The sequence below is a fragment of the Uranotaenia lowii genome, chromosome 2 (genome assembly GCF_029784155.1).
Source record: "Uranotaenia lowii strain MFRU-FL chromosome 2, ASM2978415v1, whole genome shotgun sequence".
Lineage (NCBI taxonomy): Eukaryota > Metazoa > Arthropoda > Insecta > Diptera > Culicidae > Uranotaenia > Uranotaenia lowii.
In genome coordinates this window covers 368,288,868-368,306,829 of record NC_073692.1, presented here as the reverse complement: position 1 = coordinate 368,306,829, position 17,962 = coordinate 368,288,868, and the positions used below count along the sequence as shown (strand labels likewise).

The following is a 17,962-nucleotide window of genomic DNA, read 5'->3' as shown; positions in this document are numbered from 1 at the left end:
AACCAGTTAGAGGTTGCGGTACCGGAGCCTTTGAAAGAAAGACGGAGCAACTACATCAACCGGTGCTATTGTTGTTCTGGTTGAGGTCGTTGAGTTCGAGCGGCCTTGGCTTAGAGATTAGAGCATAAGTCTGCTAAGCGAGAGATTATGAGATCGAATCTCGGTCATGGCATACATAGTACTTCTCCTGGAGGTCATGCTTGGCATCGCTCCTCAGATTAGCCCGTTCAGAGTAAGAGCGTGTATTTTTTTCGCTGTGCTCTTCCCAAACGGAGAATCTTTAAAAAATGCTCAGTTACCTCCAGAGCGACCAAGCGTCTACCTGGGCAAGAGAAGCAAGCAAACTGATGAAGTGCGTTCTCAGTGCAGATAAATTCGGTCGCACTCGGGCGAAAGAGAAGCTTTACAGAAAACTCGGTTTGTCTTCATCGGTTGCGTCTGGATCGATGTTTCGAAGTGCGTCAGAATTTACAATGCAGAACATAAATCTAACGGAACTAAATTAATAACGCCAAAGGTAGTTAAGGGGGGGGGGGGGGGGGGGTAGGGTCTAACGGGTAAAAAAAAACACCATTTTCACGATTTTTTTCTAGAGCTACCGTTCAAACAAATGTATTCAATTTTTTTGCATTATACAAAGCATTGTTAAAAGAACATTTAGTAATTTTTTCGTAAAAAAATATTGAAAAATGAGCCGGTGACGGAGCACTTTCGAGGATGCCTTTTAGAAAACAGGATTTGCGGTGGACACTGTATCTCAGCATAGAATCATCTGAAATCAAAAAATCCGAGCAAAATATTTTTAATAGATGTTTTTCTGGACCCCAACGTTTTTATTCAACTTAAAAAAAATTTTATGAAATTTTTGTGGCTGTTTGAAGTAAAAACTACGATTTTTCACGAAAAAATCCGCCATTTTTCACCTGTAAAATCTCCCCAAAGTAAAAAAACAAAAAAAGAAAAACGTTGGGGTCTGGTATTTTATACGTAGAAAGTATGTTCCAAATTTGAAAAGAATCGGATAAGTAGTTTTCAAATGACGATGTCCACGGACTTTAAAAATGTGCTTTCGAGAAAAACGCGTTTGAAGTTCTGCTCTTGCTTTCTTGCAGTATAAGATAGGAGGAGATAAAGGCCTATAATTTCTACAGTTTTGCTTCAATTAATTTGAAAATTTGACACAACATTCTTGAAATGTTTTACAATAAGAAAATAAAAAAATAAAAAAATCGATTTTTTGAAAGTGTTAGACCCTACCCCCCCCCCCCACCCCCCCCCCCCCCTTAAGATAGAATAATGGTGACTTCGAAAACATTGCTCTGTATAATATAGCGCATATTTTGATATGAAAAATAAAGTTGAGAGGTCCACCAATAGCGTGATATAAATCATAACTTTCTTGTTAAGCATTTTAGAGCCTAAGTTTTTTCTACAAAGTTATTTATCTCAATGAAATACACAACTTTGTTTAACATGTCAAAGTTCTACAATCTTTACCCAAGGATATACGGTTAAATTAAAAAAAAAAAAATACTTAGAAATGCTTTACAAAAAGTTATTGTTATTATCGCGCTATTTTTGAATCTCTCGACTTTGAATTTTAAATCAAAATATGCGAATTAACAACTTTGCCCGAAACACCTATCTGGTCATTCCTGAGCAAGTTCCTCTAGGTTGATGTTCTGCACCAGGACCAATGATTAGCTACGAAAGCTTTCTTCGGTCGAAAAATATCAAAAGCGTAGCGGTAAAGGAAGATAAATCCTATATTTTACGATTTGTGAAAGTTTTGCAGTTTTATTACTAAAATTTGTCCCAGATCCCTGCATAATTTTCACGGTTTGTATAATAGACAAAGATTTTTGGATAATTTTAGTAAATGTTACTTTGCGAATTGCTGCTTTTGTAAATTAATGCTACCCACGTACGATATTTAAAATACTTAAACCTAAGGATACAGCAATTTGCGGATGCCCGGATATTGTGAAAAAACTACTTGGATTTTGCCCAGTTTTATCCACATTATTTGGAAAATGAAACAAGAAAATCGAATTCAGTTTAAAATTGTTTGTTGAAAATTTGATTTGTGAAAGTTTGTTTCATAAAAAATCAAACCAAAACTTTCCTTCGTATGCTTTAAACATAAATTTAACACTGCTGATGTGTTGCGACAAAAAAATGTAAGTCGTTTTTCTTCACTAGATAAATGTCTGGAATTTCCTCAGATTTGGACGGATATTGCTCGGTTTTTGGAATGGAAAATTTCAGAATATTTACCCGGTTTTCCCCATGTTTTTTAAATAACTTGCCAGGAAGTGCCCTACCCGGCTACCTACAAAAAAAGTTCATACATAAACCTACATTGGACCTCTTCGACTGATGCTCTGTTCCGCTCTGCATAACGGATTTTCTGAAGAAAACATTCCTGCATTGAAATCTTTCTGGCTTGATACACTGAGCTACTCAGCAGCGCCGCTAGAGCACAACTTTCTAGCCAGCTCCTTCTCTTTTCTTTAGAGCGAGCGACGTCCACCCGACCGTCAGAGCAACCGCAATCGGGCGCACTCGGCAAAAAGATTTGTGAACGTTGATCGGCTGAGCAGTGCACTCGGAAACCGAAATGATAAAAGTGTAATTTCGTTCTCTGCTCTGTTCTGTTTGCGAGGTGTTGGACAAGCATGCTGGAGGTTGTAGCTTTTGAAGCATTTGCTAGCTGCCACTTCTAGAAGTTTGTAGGCTTGAGTATATGGATATGGCTGGATCTTTCAAGGGAACATAACGTTGCACCACTGATCATAGTTGCACTTAGGATCACTTGTGTGAACTAACGCAACGAGAGCTTGCACTTAGGATCTACCATATGTGTGTACATATTAAATGCTCAACCTGGCACCGAAATAACGCCGGGTAATGCTACGAAAGATCTAACAATTGGTCACAGTGGTCTCTCCCCAACAGAAAAAAAAACCGTCAAGCTGCAGACATTTGAAGGTAGTTTGATCGGAACCATTGGATTATCGTCGAATCGGAGACATGAAAGGTCGGCCATTGAGAAATCGTCGAGCAAAAGCCATTGGAAGACCGTCAAACCAAAAGACTAAAGGTCGCACCGAAGCCGTCAAAGGTATTGGAACTGAAGCTGTTGAAAAGTTTTCAGACCAGAACTATTGGAAGGAGCTATTGGGAGGTCATCGAACCGAAACCACATGGAAGGTCGTTGAGTTAAGAGATTGTATGAAAAACTAACGCAAGCTAGGAATCAAGGGATGTCATCGGACCAGCAATCAAGGTCTTCAATACCAATGAAATATTATCGAGCCAAAGCCAGTGAAAGGTCATTGAAGCGGAACCAGAAAAAGTCTTCGAGCTGAAGCCACTTGAAAGTCGTTCAACCTTAGCCATGGAAGGTTAGGACCATTGTAGGTCGACGGCTCGGATCAACTGGGATCGGAGCTATTAGAAGGTCGCCAAGCTGGATTTATGGAAAATCGTCGGACCGCTGTCATTAAAAGATCTTCGGAGGTCTCCAGACCAAGCGCCACTAAAAGGTCGTTGAGCCATGAACTAGATGAAAGGTCGTCGATCCACAGTAAGAGCAACGAGCCGCAGTAACGGTTTCGATAAAATAAAAAGGTTTACGCCGAGCTATCCAAAGGATCTTCCTTGACAATCTTCTGAAACTAAGGAGAAATAAAGTGTCGTACCTATCATCCACATCCATGACGTTTCGGTACATTTCAGATCACAAAGTTCACACCGGGGCTTATTCTTGATAGAGTATTTCGTCAGATTGATTTTATTTTTACTGAAATTACAATGAAATCGAACCACTACTACCGGTTAAGTTGTTTGACTTTGGGTTTCTATTGTTTTGCATAGTTTGCTCGTATGGTTTGGTTTACCTTCATATTATTAGTATGTTGATCCAGCTCAATCGAAATATTTTATTTATTTTTGTATACTATCAGTTGGTTACAATTTTAAGATATTTTTGATAATGCCGGGTCCATTCATTTTTACCGGATAGAAGCCCAGGAGTTCTCTACCATATGATGTGATGATTTGATCATTGCCAATGTTTTTTTTTTTACAATCTTAATGAAACTGATAGCTGATGGCGACATGTAATAGACTTTTTCAAAGTTTTTTATCCGTATCAGTTTCAAAATTTTGACCATTTCTGAGGATTAGGTAAAATTTGGTATGATTTTGGCACGCTTCAAAGCGCTCAAATTGCGAACTAATTACAAATTCTACATGATTTTCGGTTAAATTCGATTTGATTTATTTTTGAAGGTGTAGATTTCTTTCAATATCTGGATGTCACACATACATTGCACTTCGAATTGTAACATGGAATGTTGTGCTTGTTGTATTAATATCAATAAGTGAGCATAATCGTTCGTAGATGGTTCACAGAGGAATAGCTTTTATTTTTTAGGCTGCTCTGCTGAATTAGAACATCGAGGAGATGTGATTGTAGCCCGGTTTAGAGCGATTCGCGTCGAGTTCTTGTCCCACAATCGGGTGTGGTATACATATGCGAAATAATTTATTCGTTATGCAAAGCAAATGTTTTTCATAAATATATACCTAATAGGATATAGTTTTCTCTTGATGATAGAAATAAATATAACAACCTAAAGACGGCATTTGTACATGATAACAACAAATCCTTTACGTTTAACTTAACTGTACAATCACATCGTTTACACAAAATGGACACAGTCGGTTTTCTTAACGGTACATGTATAGATTGCTGAACCAGGTTTACAGAGAAATCTGGAAAAAATAATGTAAGAATTTTTTTTCTACAAGAAATAAATTCAATATGACTTATAAAATTAAGCCTGATAAACTTAAAATTCCACAACAACAAAAAATAAAAGATGATTGCCAATTATTATATTGTAAGAAAAATTAAATTACGAATTATATTTAAAGAAAAAAAAAAGAAAACTTTATCAATTCAAACCACATTCAAATGAAAATCCAGCTTTACTGTAGGCGATTCGATATCAAAACGTTTCTCGGCCTAAACCGTTGAAAAAGCTTGATCAACCATAAATCATATCCACTCAAACATAAACATTTCATTAACACAGTTCAGCGCCTATTCAGTCTAAAACTTTACATGTGAAGCCTTAATCTCTTGATATCATGAACCGTGTAAGCAACCCTAGACTGTTCCTAATGTTATAAAAGATCACAATCGAGCGCAGTCAAATGAAAGTAAAGGGCTACTGCTTTCTGAGCAGCAACCGAACCAATTTTGAACAAGGCTGCCGAGAGCCTTCTGAGCCCGTGCTTGAAGGGTCTACCATCGCCATCCGATTGGCCAATTTGTTGGACCAATCGATCATCGACCTTTGGCACGCTTGTTGTACAAGTACAAAACCACGATATTCTAATTAGTCGAACAGACTTGCTACTGCACCTTTGGCTGCTATCAATAATAATATCTTCACACGTGATAGACTTGATTGTAGTTTTTGTTCTAAGAGTGGTGTTAGTAGTAATAGCGACAGTGGAACAAGTGGATTGGTTATTACAATTGCTAGAATATTTTGCGCTGCCACAGTCGATACCGACTCCCATGCGGTTGATACTAGCGATATCTTTAGACACGGTTAATAGAGTAATACAAATTTGAACGCTATTCATATGACAGAGAAGATTAATCCGGAGCCGGAAACGGTTCCGCAGTGCTATTATGGCTGATACGGGCTTACCTTGGGCGAAATGTTATATCCACAACAGCCGTCTTTGGGTTGGTAATGTTCCTTCCATCAGCGGACCATTCGTTGATGACTGCGGATGGTTGAGAGCGTTGAACCGCCGTGAATTGTTCTGGGTGTGTGGGAGGATAGAATGCAACTCTACCCGGTTCAACGCCGAGAGCTGCTGATCGCTCCAACCTGCCGCGAATTCCGGGGGCAACAATTGTCACCTGCCACCGGATGCGTGGGGGTTGTTGGAGTGTTTCTGGCCACCATTGACAGTTGTTGCGGCAGCACTTGTTGATTCAGCTCCCTTGCCTTCGCCTCCTCCGCGACCGTGATGATGATTATGGTGGTGATGGTGTCGATGATTCTGGTAATTCCTTCGATGACGATGACCACCACCACTGCCCCGAGGATGACTCGGTTGTATAGAGGTATCCGCAGTGCTGTTATCGTTTTGAGTGATTGCTCCAGGAGTAGTAACATTTCCGTTTTGAGGTTTCAAAGATCGATTTTTATTAGCTCCACCAGCTCCTGAATGGCGCGAATTCTGACCACGATCATGGCTGGTGGAGTTTGCTACCGGCGTTGCTTTCTGCGTCGTGCTCACATTTGTTGAACTCTCGCTAGGTTCTTGATTGGAACCATTAGATGTTTTCGAAGCCTGCTTAAAAAAATTATCAGTTATAAAATAAACCCAAGATCAATCTTAACTCAACTCACCTCCCCATTGCCACCTTCAGTTTCGATGGAAATTACATTAACCTCCTCGGCATCTAAATCGATAATACCCCCACGGCTCTTCTGGTGCATATACAGCCGGTTCATTTGCACTTGCAATGCTTTCAGCTCATCGGTCAGCTGGAATCGGGGCGCATTGGCTAGCTCGCTTGGCGGCCGACACTTACTCAACGGTTCAACCTGAACCTCGATCGATTCCCTACAAACGGGACACTGAGCCTGGTACGGTTTGGCTTCCTTCTGCTTCCAGACCGGCATCTTGGCCAGCTCCTCGTCGTAGTTGCGCTTCGAAGCCTTCAAATGGCACGCCAAACAGTGACTGTGCAAATAGTGGTAGCAGACGGTTTTGGTAAACTCGTCCCCTTCCTGAAATCCGTACAGGCAAATTACGCACTGACCGGTCGGTAGGTTGCTTTCGGTCAGATGCTCCCGAATGATGTCAATCAAATCGAACACCACAGGTTGACCGAGAGATTCGTCCAGCTTCTGGCGAACGGCAGCTTCGATCGTATTGATGCAGTGATCGTCCAGCCCGCGAGGATTCTTCAGTTTGATGATCGGTTTCACGTCCGGATAGCCGTTGACCGGTTGAACTTGTAGTGTAATGCAAACGTACTGGCTATCGACCTCCTCGCCGACCGTCGGAAACACCGTGGTTTCGATCAAACTTGGAATGCCACTGGAAATAAGATATGGATTTCATTAGGTTAGTCGTTTTTGGAGTGAACTGATAAAGTTTTCACTGAAACGCCCTTTTGATAGTACATATTATAAAACGAGCTCTTTTAAGCTTACTTAGACCAAAGAATGTAACACACGCTAGTTCGTGCCGATAATGCATTCGTGCATTCAAGCTGAAAGGACGACTATCAGCTTTTCTGTGTTTTTGTATGCGTATTTTAATATTTGCGTCATAACCCTTTGACTTCGAAGTTGAATATGCTACCACGTTTCTTAAACATGGTATTGGAGATCGTAAAATTTTTGAGCACTGAACAGATTCAGTTCTGAAATGCCTTTTTCCGGTATGGTTACATAAAAGAGTCTTCAGCATCATAACGTTGACCTGCATGTCCCAGATTACCATTTGAATCATCGTTCGTTCATTATCACCACTTTTTGGTTTTATCTTTACTTCTAAAGTCTGAAGCAGTGTTACCACATTCAAATCTGTGCCGCTCATCGAAAAAATCTTTTTCATCTGTACCGAAAACTCAAAAATCTGTACCAAAATCTGTACCAAAGAAAAAAAAGTTCTGCATTAAATATGTTGATATGTGAAGATTTTGTTTCCTTATTTTTAATCTTTGAAAAAATAATTACTTTATATCACTAAGTACAGTTTTTTAGTTAAACACTTTTTGTGAAACTCATTTAATCATTTTTATTTTCTCTCTTGAAAAAACTGACATTAAAAAATATTTTTCATAACAAAAGCTTTCTAATGTTCATGATGTTTATATGTACATAGTTTTATTAAAACGATTTAAGAGCGTCATATTTAATACGAGATTTTTCGACCCGACATTCGATTTAATACTAATCTTAAATAACTTTTCGTAACTCAGACGATTACGAACTTTGGTTTTATTGGCATTTACTTACGAGAAAATGCGCTCAACCACTGCTGACGAGTTGGGATTATAATCAGATATTTAATTATTTGTAGCAAATTTGGAAATCTTATTGTTCCATCGTGTACTTCCCAGTAAGAAACTTCTATCGTCAGAATAATAATGGCTAACTTTTGACTTATTTTCTATAAAGTATTCAATAAACTGGATGAAAGTCAAAAAATTCAAAAATCTGTACAAATCTGTACCAAATTTTGAAAATCTGTTATCTGTACGTACAGATTCTGTACCAAAAATGAGCTCAAAAATCTGTACCTGTCTAGATAAATCTGTACATGTGGCAACCATGGTCTGAAGGGCATTGCTCGTCCATTAGGCTTGAATACAATCTTCAGCTTCCTCCGGTGTTTTGCCAAGCCAACATCTCGAAGTGTCGATCTTGAAAATCGGAGGACCAGATCTTCGCGTGCATTTGACCTCTCTTGATGGAAAATAACCTTTTTTGCAGTTGACTATTTCTTTATCGACTACCTTGGTAGCGAGCTTGAATAAGAATGGAGATTTTTGTTGGCATTCGCCGATCAAAGCAACACACGCAGTGCAACGCTAAGAGTTTTTAATGTATATAAACAAGCGGGTTACGCAAAATAAAGTCATTCCAGTTTTAACCACAGAACGTGTTGGTTGTTTTGTCTCTCCTTTCCATTCCGAAAGTGCTCCCTGTCTAACAGGTTATGGGCCCAGCACTAGTGGAAAGGAGGAGAGTGGAATCGGTAGTGGTATCCAGCCAGGAGGAAGCCAATGGGAGGACGAGCCAGCGCCGGGAATCCAAAGGAACGTCGTCGAGCCAGAACCGTGTGAGGTTGTCGGACCAGGAGCCTGGTAGGTCGTCGGACCGGGAAGCCAGCTGGAGTTCGGCAAGCCAGGAGACACGGGAGGGAGGTCGTCGGACAGGTGCTTTGGAAGGTCGTTGGTCCGGATCCATTGAGAGAGGACCGGAATCACTGGTGGTTCGTCGTGCCGGAAGCCATGGGAGGTTGGCGGACAGGAACCGTGGAAGGTCGTGAAGTTGGAGGCCAGGAGGTGGTCGTCGGACCAGAAACCTCTGGTGGACTCACGAACCGGGAACTACGGAAGGTCGTCAAGCCGGTGCCATGGAAGGGTGTCGGACCGGGAAGCCAGGAGGTCGTTGGGCTGGTGCCACTGGGAGGCGTTAGGCCTCAGGAGGAGGGTCGAAGCGTAGAGCGACGCGGCTCGAAACTTGAAAGGGCGTCGATCCACGAGGAACGCCATCGAAACTCAAGAAGGGCGTCGGGTAGGACAGAGGTTGTCGTCGAGCGAGCCGGATGATGGTCGTCGAGCGAAACCGGAAGAGGGTCATCATAGTCAAGGCGACGATTATGGTTCGGTGCGATGCAAAGACATGAAAAGCGTGTGTTGAGGAGGAGTGTTGGCATTCGCCGATCAAAGCAACACACGCAGTGCAACGCTAAGAGTTTTTCGTGTATATAAACAAGCGGGTTACGCAAAATAAAGTCATTCCAGTTTTAACCACAGAACGTGTTGGTTGTTTTGTCTCTCCTTTCCATTCCGAAAGTGCTCCCTGTCTAACAATTTTAAGCGATCGTTTACTGAGGAAAACTTCGTTACTAAGGAGGCGATTGATCTAGGCGAAGTCTCAGCATACTGCGCTAACATGATTCCAACTGAAAAGAGCACTAAACGTGTACAGTACGAGAAATGCTGCAACTTCATAAGCTGAGTGATAAGCCACGTGTTAATAAGAGATAAATGCCGAAAAGATTCTTTGAAGAAGCTTTTCTTTCATCATTTCTAATAACATGGGCATATATGATGTAACAGACGAAGAAGAATATCTCATAGTTCATATATATTTACTTATATAAATTAAACTTGAATATTCAACAAGTTTTGTGCTGAAAGTTATGTTAATTCTGTTACAATTATTTAGTTGAACTTCAACTTCAAGGTACATACTCAAAAAATAATGCACTATGAAATGCAGTTGCAATAGTGCGATCGATTTTTATCTTTCAACTAGCAGACAACAGAGCAAGAAAAAAAAACCGAAAACAAAAAGGACCTGCCCCATTCATCAGGGAGGATGTAAAATTTATGCAACCCTGCGTGTCTGCGTAGATGATTCTTAAATCTCTCACCTGTCGTTCCGGTGGATGGTGACGTCCTCCATCAGGATGGCCTCCAGTGATTCCACCTCATCGATTAACCTGTTAAATAAGAATATTAGTAACTTTAATGAAATCGCCTCTATGGGCTGAGCTCCACCCGGGTGCAAAATTGTGATAAAAATTCGCTCCTTTCGGAAGGTTTTCCTGCAGGCGATACTCACGCATCCATTTTCCTTTTTTGCAGATTCTCGGTTGGTGAACGACAAAACACTCTTGATTATTCAAAAACAATTTAAAACGCCAATTAAGAGGATTTTCACAAATCGGAAAACTTTTCACACACCACGACGAGCGCACGACGATTTAGAAAGGGGAAAAATCAATTTTCCGCGTCCCTATACAACCTGCACCTGATGTGATGTTGTCTACCTCGATTGGCCCTCTCTTGTTCACTGACTGGATGTGAGTGGTATGAGCTGCACTTTCCTGTCACACGAATCCCGGGGATCAACGGAAGGCACAAGCGCGGCCGTCGTATAGAAAAACAGTAGAAACGAACGAAAACAACCAACATAAAACAGTCCCCTTCCGCGTTAACACCCGCGCAGACCGCACAAAGCAGCATAAAAGTGACAGCATCGGCACCGATTGACAGCATAACTGTCATTCGGCGACAGCACGGACGGTAAAATGCGCACGCGTTTTACCGAATCTACTGAACCAGTAGCGGATGCCGAAAATGGGAGTTATTGAAGAAAATTGAAAAACACGGCTATTAATAGAAAAACTGAAAAAATTCTTAAGAATTTGTTTTTGTTTGTTATATCAGGGTAACATTTAGATAATCTGATGATATATTTACCTAAGTACATATATTGTATCACAACAATAATTTTATTTATTGTGCTTCAGTTTGAATACCAAAAACAAAAAAGTCTATTCTCCATATTGATGAGGTCCGTTTGTTAAGTCTAATTTGTTTCTTGTAGAGATTAATTTGAAACAAGAAGTTTTGTTCCCAGATCAAAAATTAATTCAATGAGGTTTAAAATTCTAAACTTCTCGAATCAACAGACTATCACTTTACTGGACATTTCGAATCATCAAATTGAAAATATTATTCGATGAAATCTTCGCTTCCCTATAGAACTTAAATATCTTATATTAAAGTATTACTTAAATATAAGATATTTAAGTTCTGTTTCAAATCCTTTTCGAATCCTTTAAGTGAGATAGTAAGTTCTGTTGATAATTTTGTGCTATCTAAACCTATTTCATATTTGCAAAATTTTATGTTTTTGGAACTGTCTTAATTTTTATTTCTGATTACGGATATCGAGTAGGTATTCTATGAATTTCTGATTCTGAAAAAATAAGATTTTTTTGGCCATACATTGTAATTCGGGCTTAAAATTAAAAATTATGATAACACAGTTAATTTGTATTTAGAAGCCTGATTTCTATCCTGATAGAAAATCAACTTCTTTACACTGGCCCTTATTCTGCGCCTCGCGTGACGTGACGATTGTTGAGTCACCCAAGTCACTCTATTCCAGCAGTCGGTTTAGGTGAGGAACGTCACTTCGGATGAACTTTGTGAGTTCTTACCCTATTCTCGTAGTCACCGTGGGTGAGAATCGTCGCATTCGGGTGACGATTTTAGGTGACAATTGTCGGTACCTTTTCAGGTGGCGACTAGATAGAAACTCAATGAAAAATTTATGAAACAGGGAATAATTTGGCTCTAAATGTTCAACAACATTAAAGTATGACCATTTTTAAAACAATTTTCACGAAAAAATCTAGAATCGCTGAACTAATTCGGCAATGTGTGAGAATTGTCGGTACCTTTTCAGGTAGTGACGAAATAGAATTTGAATGGAAAATCAATGCAAAACAGCATATTTTGATTTTAAGTATTTACTTACACTAAAATATGATAATTTAAAAAAATGAGATTAACTTACTTATGTACATTTATTTTAAATATCTGCTTTTTTGCTCAATGAAAAAAATTCTTAGAAACATTTGATTGATATGAAATCATATAAGTTTTACATTAGATATTGGGTAAACACATTGTTCTCATTTGAAAAGTACATTTTTATTTATTCAAAGAAAAGTTGTTCTCCAAAGAATGTTTGTTGTAGTACTGGCATGCAATCCTTTATGCGCCATTCGATATCGATTAAATTTGTCCACTTTTGTGCATGAAGGAGTAAAGGTGCAGCAGTGCATTCAGTCGTTTAACCACTGCCGTACAACAGTTTAACAGCATCTCCCTTCCCCCGGTTCCATGAGAGTACTTAGCCAATTCGAATTTGTTTTAGTTCTCCAGAATATCGAAATATAATTCCTATTAGATTCGTCACTTTGCAGTTTGTGGATACATAGGTGATTTTATTTGTTAAATAACTAAAATGTTAAATAACTAAAATGAATAGTAAGGCTGCAAATTTAAAAGAAAATCGGATTAACATCGAGTGCTTACTATAAACATATTTAGCTTTCTACCTGTTGCTGTTCTAGGGAACCTGTTTCCGGAATGCGGACCTAATTCTGTACGAATTAATTAAAACCGGCAGTTTGATGGGACACACTGGGACATCCTGGTTCCATATGAGCATGAATCGAATAAGGCTTGCACCGACCCACCGACAGCTCTGAACGACGATGACCAGTCCGAAAAGATCCTCGCAAAGCGGCTGATCCCTTTTTGCATGCCCGACCGAAATTTTTCAGCTTCACTTTGGCCCTACAATTGGTAAAATACAATTGATTACATAATCGTTTAATGTAATTTAGGGTAAAAACTTGTTGTTGATGCGAATAATAGCACTTTTTCTTGGATCGCAAAAACTTTTTTGGCGAAATTCAAGGCCTTCCAACGAATTTCACGTAAACAACATTTTCAGCAGCTTGTAGCACAAAACGAAAACCACTTTACTTACCTGATAACACTTTGAAATTTGGCCTTGTATCCGCTTCTTTTTGTAACGATTGGTTCGGGCGACATATTCGGATCTTCGATGTTCACATTCGATGGTTCCTCCTTCAACTCGGTGCAGGTTCCGGACTCATCCTTGGATAATGAAGTATCCACTTGGACCACACCATTAGGCCCTGTTCTTTGTCAAGCAGCTTGCCATTGCCGTACAATTCGATTGTGGTCTTTTAAAACCCGGAATTCCAACTCGTTTGTTTAGTATCCCTATACTTACCCAATTGTACATAAATAATTATAAGCGTGAATCATCTCGAGAGAGAACTCGAACGAGAACGAAAAGAATAAAACGATCATTGAAGATCAGTCTAAGTCTAGCCATCAGTCAAGGTGGAGGCACACGAACTTAAACTATTTTCTTATTCATTTTCGGAAACCCCTTATTTAACCCCTATATTTAAAGTATTATTACCAGTCCAGATTCATAGTTTTTTAAAAGTAATTAAAGTGCGTATTCAAAAGTGGCGACGAGGAAAACGGGAGCTCAAACAAAATCTGTTGGATTTAAAGAGTGAGCAAGCGTAAGTAAGACGGTGTACTTGAAAACCTGAAAAGAAAAGATAATATAAAGGTTAGAGTTGCTGTTGAAGCGTAAAACTGCGCATAAAGAATATTGGTTTTGGAAAAAGACACATATAATTTAGCCAATTTTGTGTTGAAATTGATGTCAAATCAATAAAAGCGGCTTGGATTTTACACCGCATGGTTTCTTTGTGCTAATTTCTTTTGTATCTTTTCTTCCACAGTTCTTATTTTCTTCTTTGCTCCGAGCTACCAGTTTCTCGGCACCACTGGAATCGAATCGGTTTAAGTTTAATCTCCATCTCATAAAACGCTTACGTTTGAAAAGTGAGAGTCACCCGCAGGAGAGAAATTGGTGAGTGTTCTCATCCTCATCACCGAGCAATAAAAAAAGCTCCGAGAAAATAACCGGTGAGAGAGCACGAAAACTGACAGCCGGTGTTGGTGAGAAGTGAACCAGAAAATCATTTCTGATTGACTGCGGTGAGAAGCGGTTCGGTGGAAAGTACACTTGTGCAGATTCGGTACGATTGTGGATTGCGACAATTAAGACGATAATTGGTTTGCTTGATGACAAGTACTGGTGTGGTACAGTTTTATTTTGCATCGGAGGATTGCTGTTTGTTGCTGCTGTGCATTTAGTTGTGGATGAAGTGGTCCGGTACGGACTGTTGTTGAATTGCGGTGCTCCGAATTTGGTTGTTGCTGGAAAGGTCTGGGACAGACTGCTGCTGCTGTTTGCTGTTGTTGTTGCCTGCTGTTGTTGCTACTATCGGTTCACGTTGCTGCTGTTGTGGTCTGGTACGGGCTGCAGGGCAGGAGACAGGTTTGTGCTGAAAAAGAAAAAAAACCGTGAGTACTTATCTTGAATTGATTGCATTGTATACTGACTATTTTAGAAAACCTTACTCGGTATATTTGATGATGGCTGGAATCATTGGTTCAATTGACCACTACAGGGTTGGCAGACCGTTTGCCAATTATGTAGAGCGATTCGAAATACTTTGCCAATTGAATCTTGTTAAGCCAGAAGTTAAAAAGTCGTGGTTTATCTCGTTGAGCGGGGACGATGTGTTCGACGAGATAAAGCTACTTTTCCCTAAAAAAGACGTGAATGATTTGACGTACGACGAAATAATTAAAAAACTAAAATCGCGTTTTGACAAATCTGAGCCGGCGTTAATGAATCGTTACAGATTCAGCAAACGGGACCAAGGTCACACGGAATCTGCTGAGAACTTTATTCTAGCGATTAAAATGCTTGCTGAAAATTGTAACTTTCGCGAATTCAAGGATGAGGCTATTCGCGATCGGTTAATTTTTGGTTTGCGGGATAAAGAGCTTCAGCATAAGTTGTTGATGGAAGATGATGTGACCTTAGAGGCTGCGGAAAAGATGGTAGTTAGCAACGAGTTAGCCGTAGAAAGGGCCAAGGTGATTGGGGAAAGTTCAGGAGGCAATGTATTTTCGATAAAGCAACGTTTGGGAAGAAAGGATGAGCGTTATCCATACCGTAGAGATGTTGCGGGGAGATATCGGTCAGGTTCTAGAAGCAGAAGTCGGGATCGGGGAGATAATTACCGCTTTGTTCCGGGTAGTCGACCTCGAGAAGATAGTAAGGATAGATATGGTTATAATTCGAGACGTGATAAGAGCGAATGGAATGGGCACAACAATGCGATTTGTAACAATTGCAGGGAAAGGGGACATATACGAAAAAACTGTCCTTTACTTAATAATGGAGCTAGATACAACACTAAAGCAGTCAAATTTGTGGAGCAGGAGGTTCAGCAACAATCTGTTGTTCCATTTGACAAATTCAATAGACTGAATTTGCATGCATCAAGTGACGATTCAGACATCAATTGCATGAAAATTGAAAGCAATTTTAATGAACCATGCATGATACAAGTTTCGATTGAGGGCAAAAATCTATCAATGGAAGTTGACACAGGATCGGCAGCTTCGGTCATAAGCTTTCCTTTGTATAGAAGGTTTTTTAATAATTCCACAATTAACCATTGCTCAAAGAAACTGGTTGTCGTAAATGGGGCAAAGTTGACTATTTTTGGACAGATTTGGGTAGAAGTTCAAATTAACAACATCAAAGCAAAACTTAATTTGATCATTTTACAAAGTGATGTTGATTTCACACCGTTGTTTGGCAGAGACTGGATTGATTACTTTTTTCCAAATTGGAAATCCAGTTTTGTAGGATCAGCATGCATCAATAATTTAAACTCTGAAGATCAACACAATGCAACAGTATGTATGTTAAAACAACAATTTTTAAAAGTATTTACAGAAGATTTTTCTACACCGATTGTAGGACACGAAGCAGATTTAACTTTCAAATCATATCAACCAATATTTCGTCGTGCATACGAAGTTCCTTACAAAATTAGAGATAAATTTAATTCACATTTGGATATGTTGGAAGAGCAAGGGGTGATTACTCCCGTAGGCGCCAGCGAGTGGGCGTCACCAGTGATTGCGGTTATAAAAAAAGATGGTAACATAAGAATGGTAATTGACTGCAAAGTTTCTTTGAATAAAATTTTAATTCCAAACACTTATCCTCTTCCATTGGCGCAGGATATCTTTGCGTCCTTGGCTGGTTGTCAAGTTTTTTGCTGTTTGGACTTAGCTGGTGCTTACACTCAGCTGCAATTATCAAAACGTTCAAGGAAATACGTAGTCATAAACACACTTAAAGGTTTATATACTTACAATCGACTTCCACAGGGAGCTTCTTCTTCTGCCTCTTTATTCCAATGTTGTATGGACCAAATTCTTAAGGGATTAAATAATGTTTGTTGTTATTTAGACGACTTGCTGATAGCAGGAAAAAACTTTCAAGATTGTAAAGACAAATTGATTCAAGTCCTTGGACGACTTGACAATGCTAATATTCGTGTTAATTTTAAGAAATGTAAATTTTTCGTTAAATCTTTACAATACCTTGGACATTTAGTTACCGATAAAGGTTTATTACCTTCTCCTGAAAAACTATCGACAATATCAGAAGCTAAAGTTCCTGAAAACACTACAGAGTTAAAAGCATACCTTGGACTTATAAATTACTACAATAAATTCATACCTCACATGTCTGCTAATTTAAAATATTTGTACGAACTACTCAGAAAAGATGTAAGTTTCAAATGGACTCAACAATGTGAAAATGCCTTTCAAGATAGCAAGAAAAGTTTATTAAATGCTAAGTTGTTGACTTTCTACGATCCTAGTAAACCACTTGTCGTGGTAACTGATGCTTCGTGCTACGGCTTGGGGGGAGTTTTGGCACAGATAGAAGATGGTCTGGAAAAGCCAATATGTTTCACGTCATTCTCTCTCAACTCTGCACAAAAGAAGTATCCAATACTGCACCTAGAAGCTTTGGCTCTGGTGTGCACTATTAAAAAAATTTCACAAATTTCTTTTTGGACAACCTTTTAAGGTATTCACTGACCATAAGCCCCTTTTGGGAATATTTGGAAAAGAGGGTAGAAATGCAATATATGTTACAAGACTCCAAAGATATATCATGGAGCTCTCAATTTATAATTTTGAGATTGAATATCGACCTGCTTCGAAATTGGCAAACGCGGATTTTTGTAGCCGATTTCCATTGCAACAATCAGTCCCCAGGAGCCTTGACGGAGAAAATGTCAATAGCATAAATTTTTCGACAGAATTTCCTTTAGATTTCGCTTTGGTTTCAAAAGAAACAAAAAATGATAAGTTTATGTTGGAAATTTTTAAATATATTGTAGAAGGTTGGCCAAGAAATGTGAACAACAAATTTAAAGATTATTATTCTCAAAAGGAGAAATTACAAATAGTTGACGAAGTGTTACTGTTGGATGAGAGAGTAGTAATTCCCTCACTGTTGAGGCCAAAAGTTCTGCATATGCTGCACAGGAACCACGGAGGCATGATAAAAATGAAACAACTGGCTAGGCGGACAGTTTATTGGCCAGGGATAAATCCAGATATTGAGGATTTCGTTAAAAGTTGTAATATTTGCACTAGGATGGAAAATGTTAAAAACCCAAAAGAAAAATCATCATGGATTCCCACTGTACGTCCTTTCAGTAGGATACATGCGGATTTTTTCCATTATAATGGCAATGTATTCTTACTGATAATAGACAGTCATACGAAATGGCTTGAGGTAGAGCATATGCGTTATGGGACTACTGCCAAAACTGTCATAAAAAAATTTATAACCATGTTTGCTCGTTTTGG

General features: G+C 39.2%; 1 protein-coding gene across 2 annotated transcripts; it reads right to left on the bottom strand.

Moving 5' to 3' along the window:
• Window positions 1-3,763: 3,763 nt before the first annotated feature.
• LOC129746888 (E3 ubiquitin-protein ligase RNF25) lies at window positions 3,764-10,777 on the bottom strand. 2 transcript variants are annotated; one of them, XM_055740814.1, is made up of 4 exons: window positions 10,410-10,777; window positions 10,219-10,287; window positions 6,447-7,143; window positions 3,764-6,390 (listed from the first exon to the last, which is right to left on the bottom strand). In XM_055740814.1, exons 1-4 carry the CDS (start codon window positions 10,415-10,417, stop codon window positions 5,947-5,949), a joined length of 1,218 nt encoding a protein of 405 aa, XP_055596789.1. In that variant the 5' UTR covers window positions 10,418-10,777; the 3' UTR covers window positions 3,764-5,946. The 2 variants fall into 2 exon arrangements, with proteins under 2 accessions (XP_055596789.1, XP_055596790.1); XM_055740815.1 differs by having other exon boundaries at window positions 3,764-6,387; window positions 10,410-10,771.
• Between the last annotated feature and the right edge of the window lie 7,185 nt (window positions 10,778-17,962).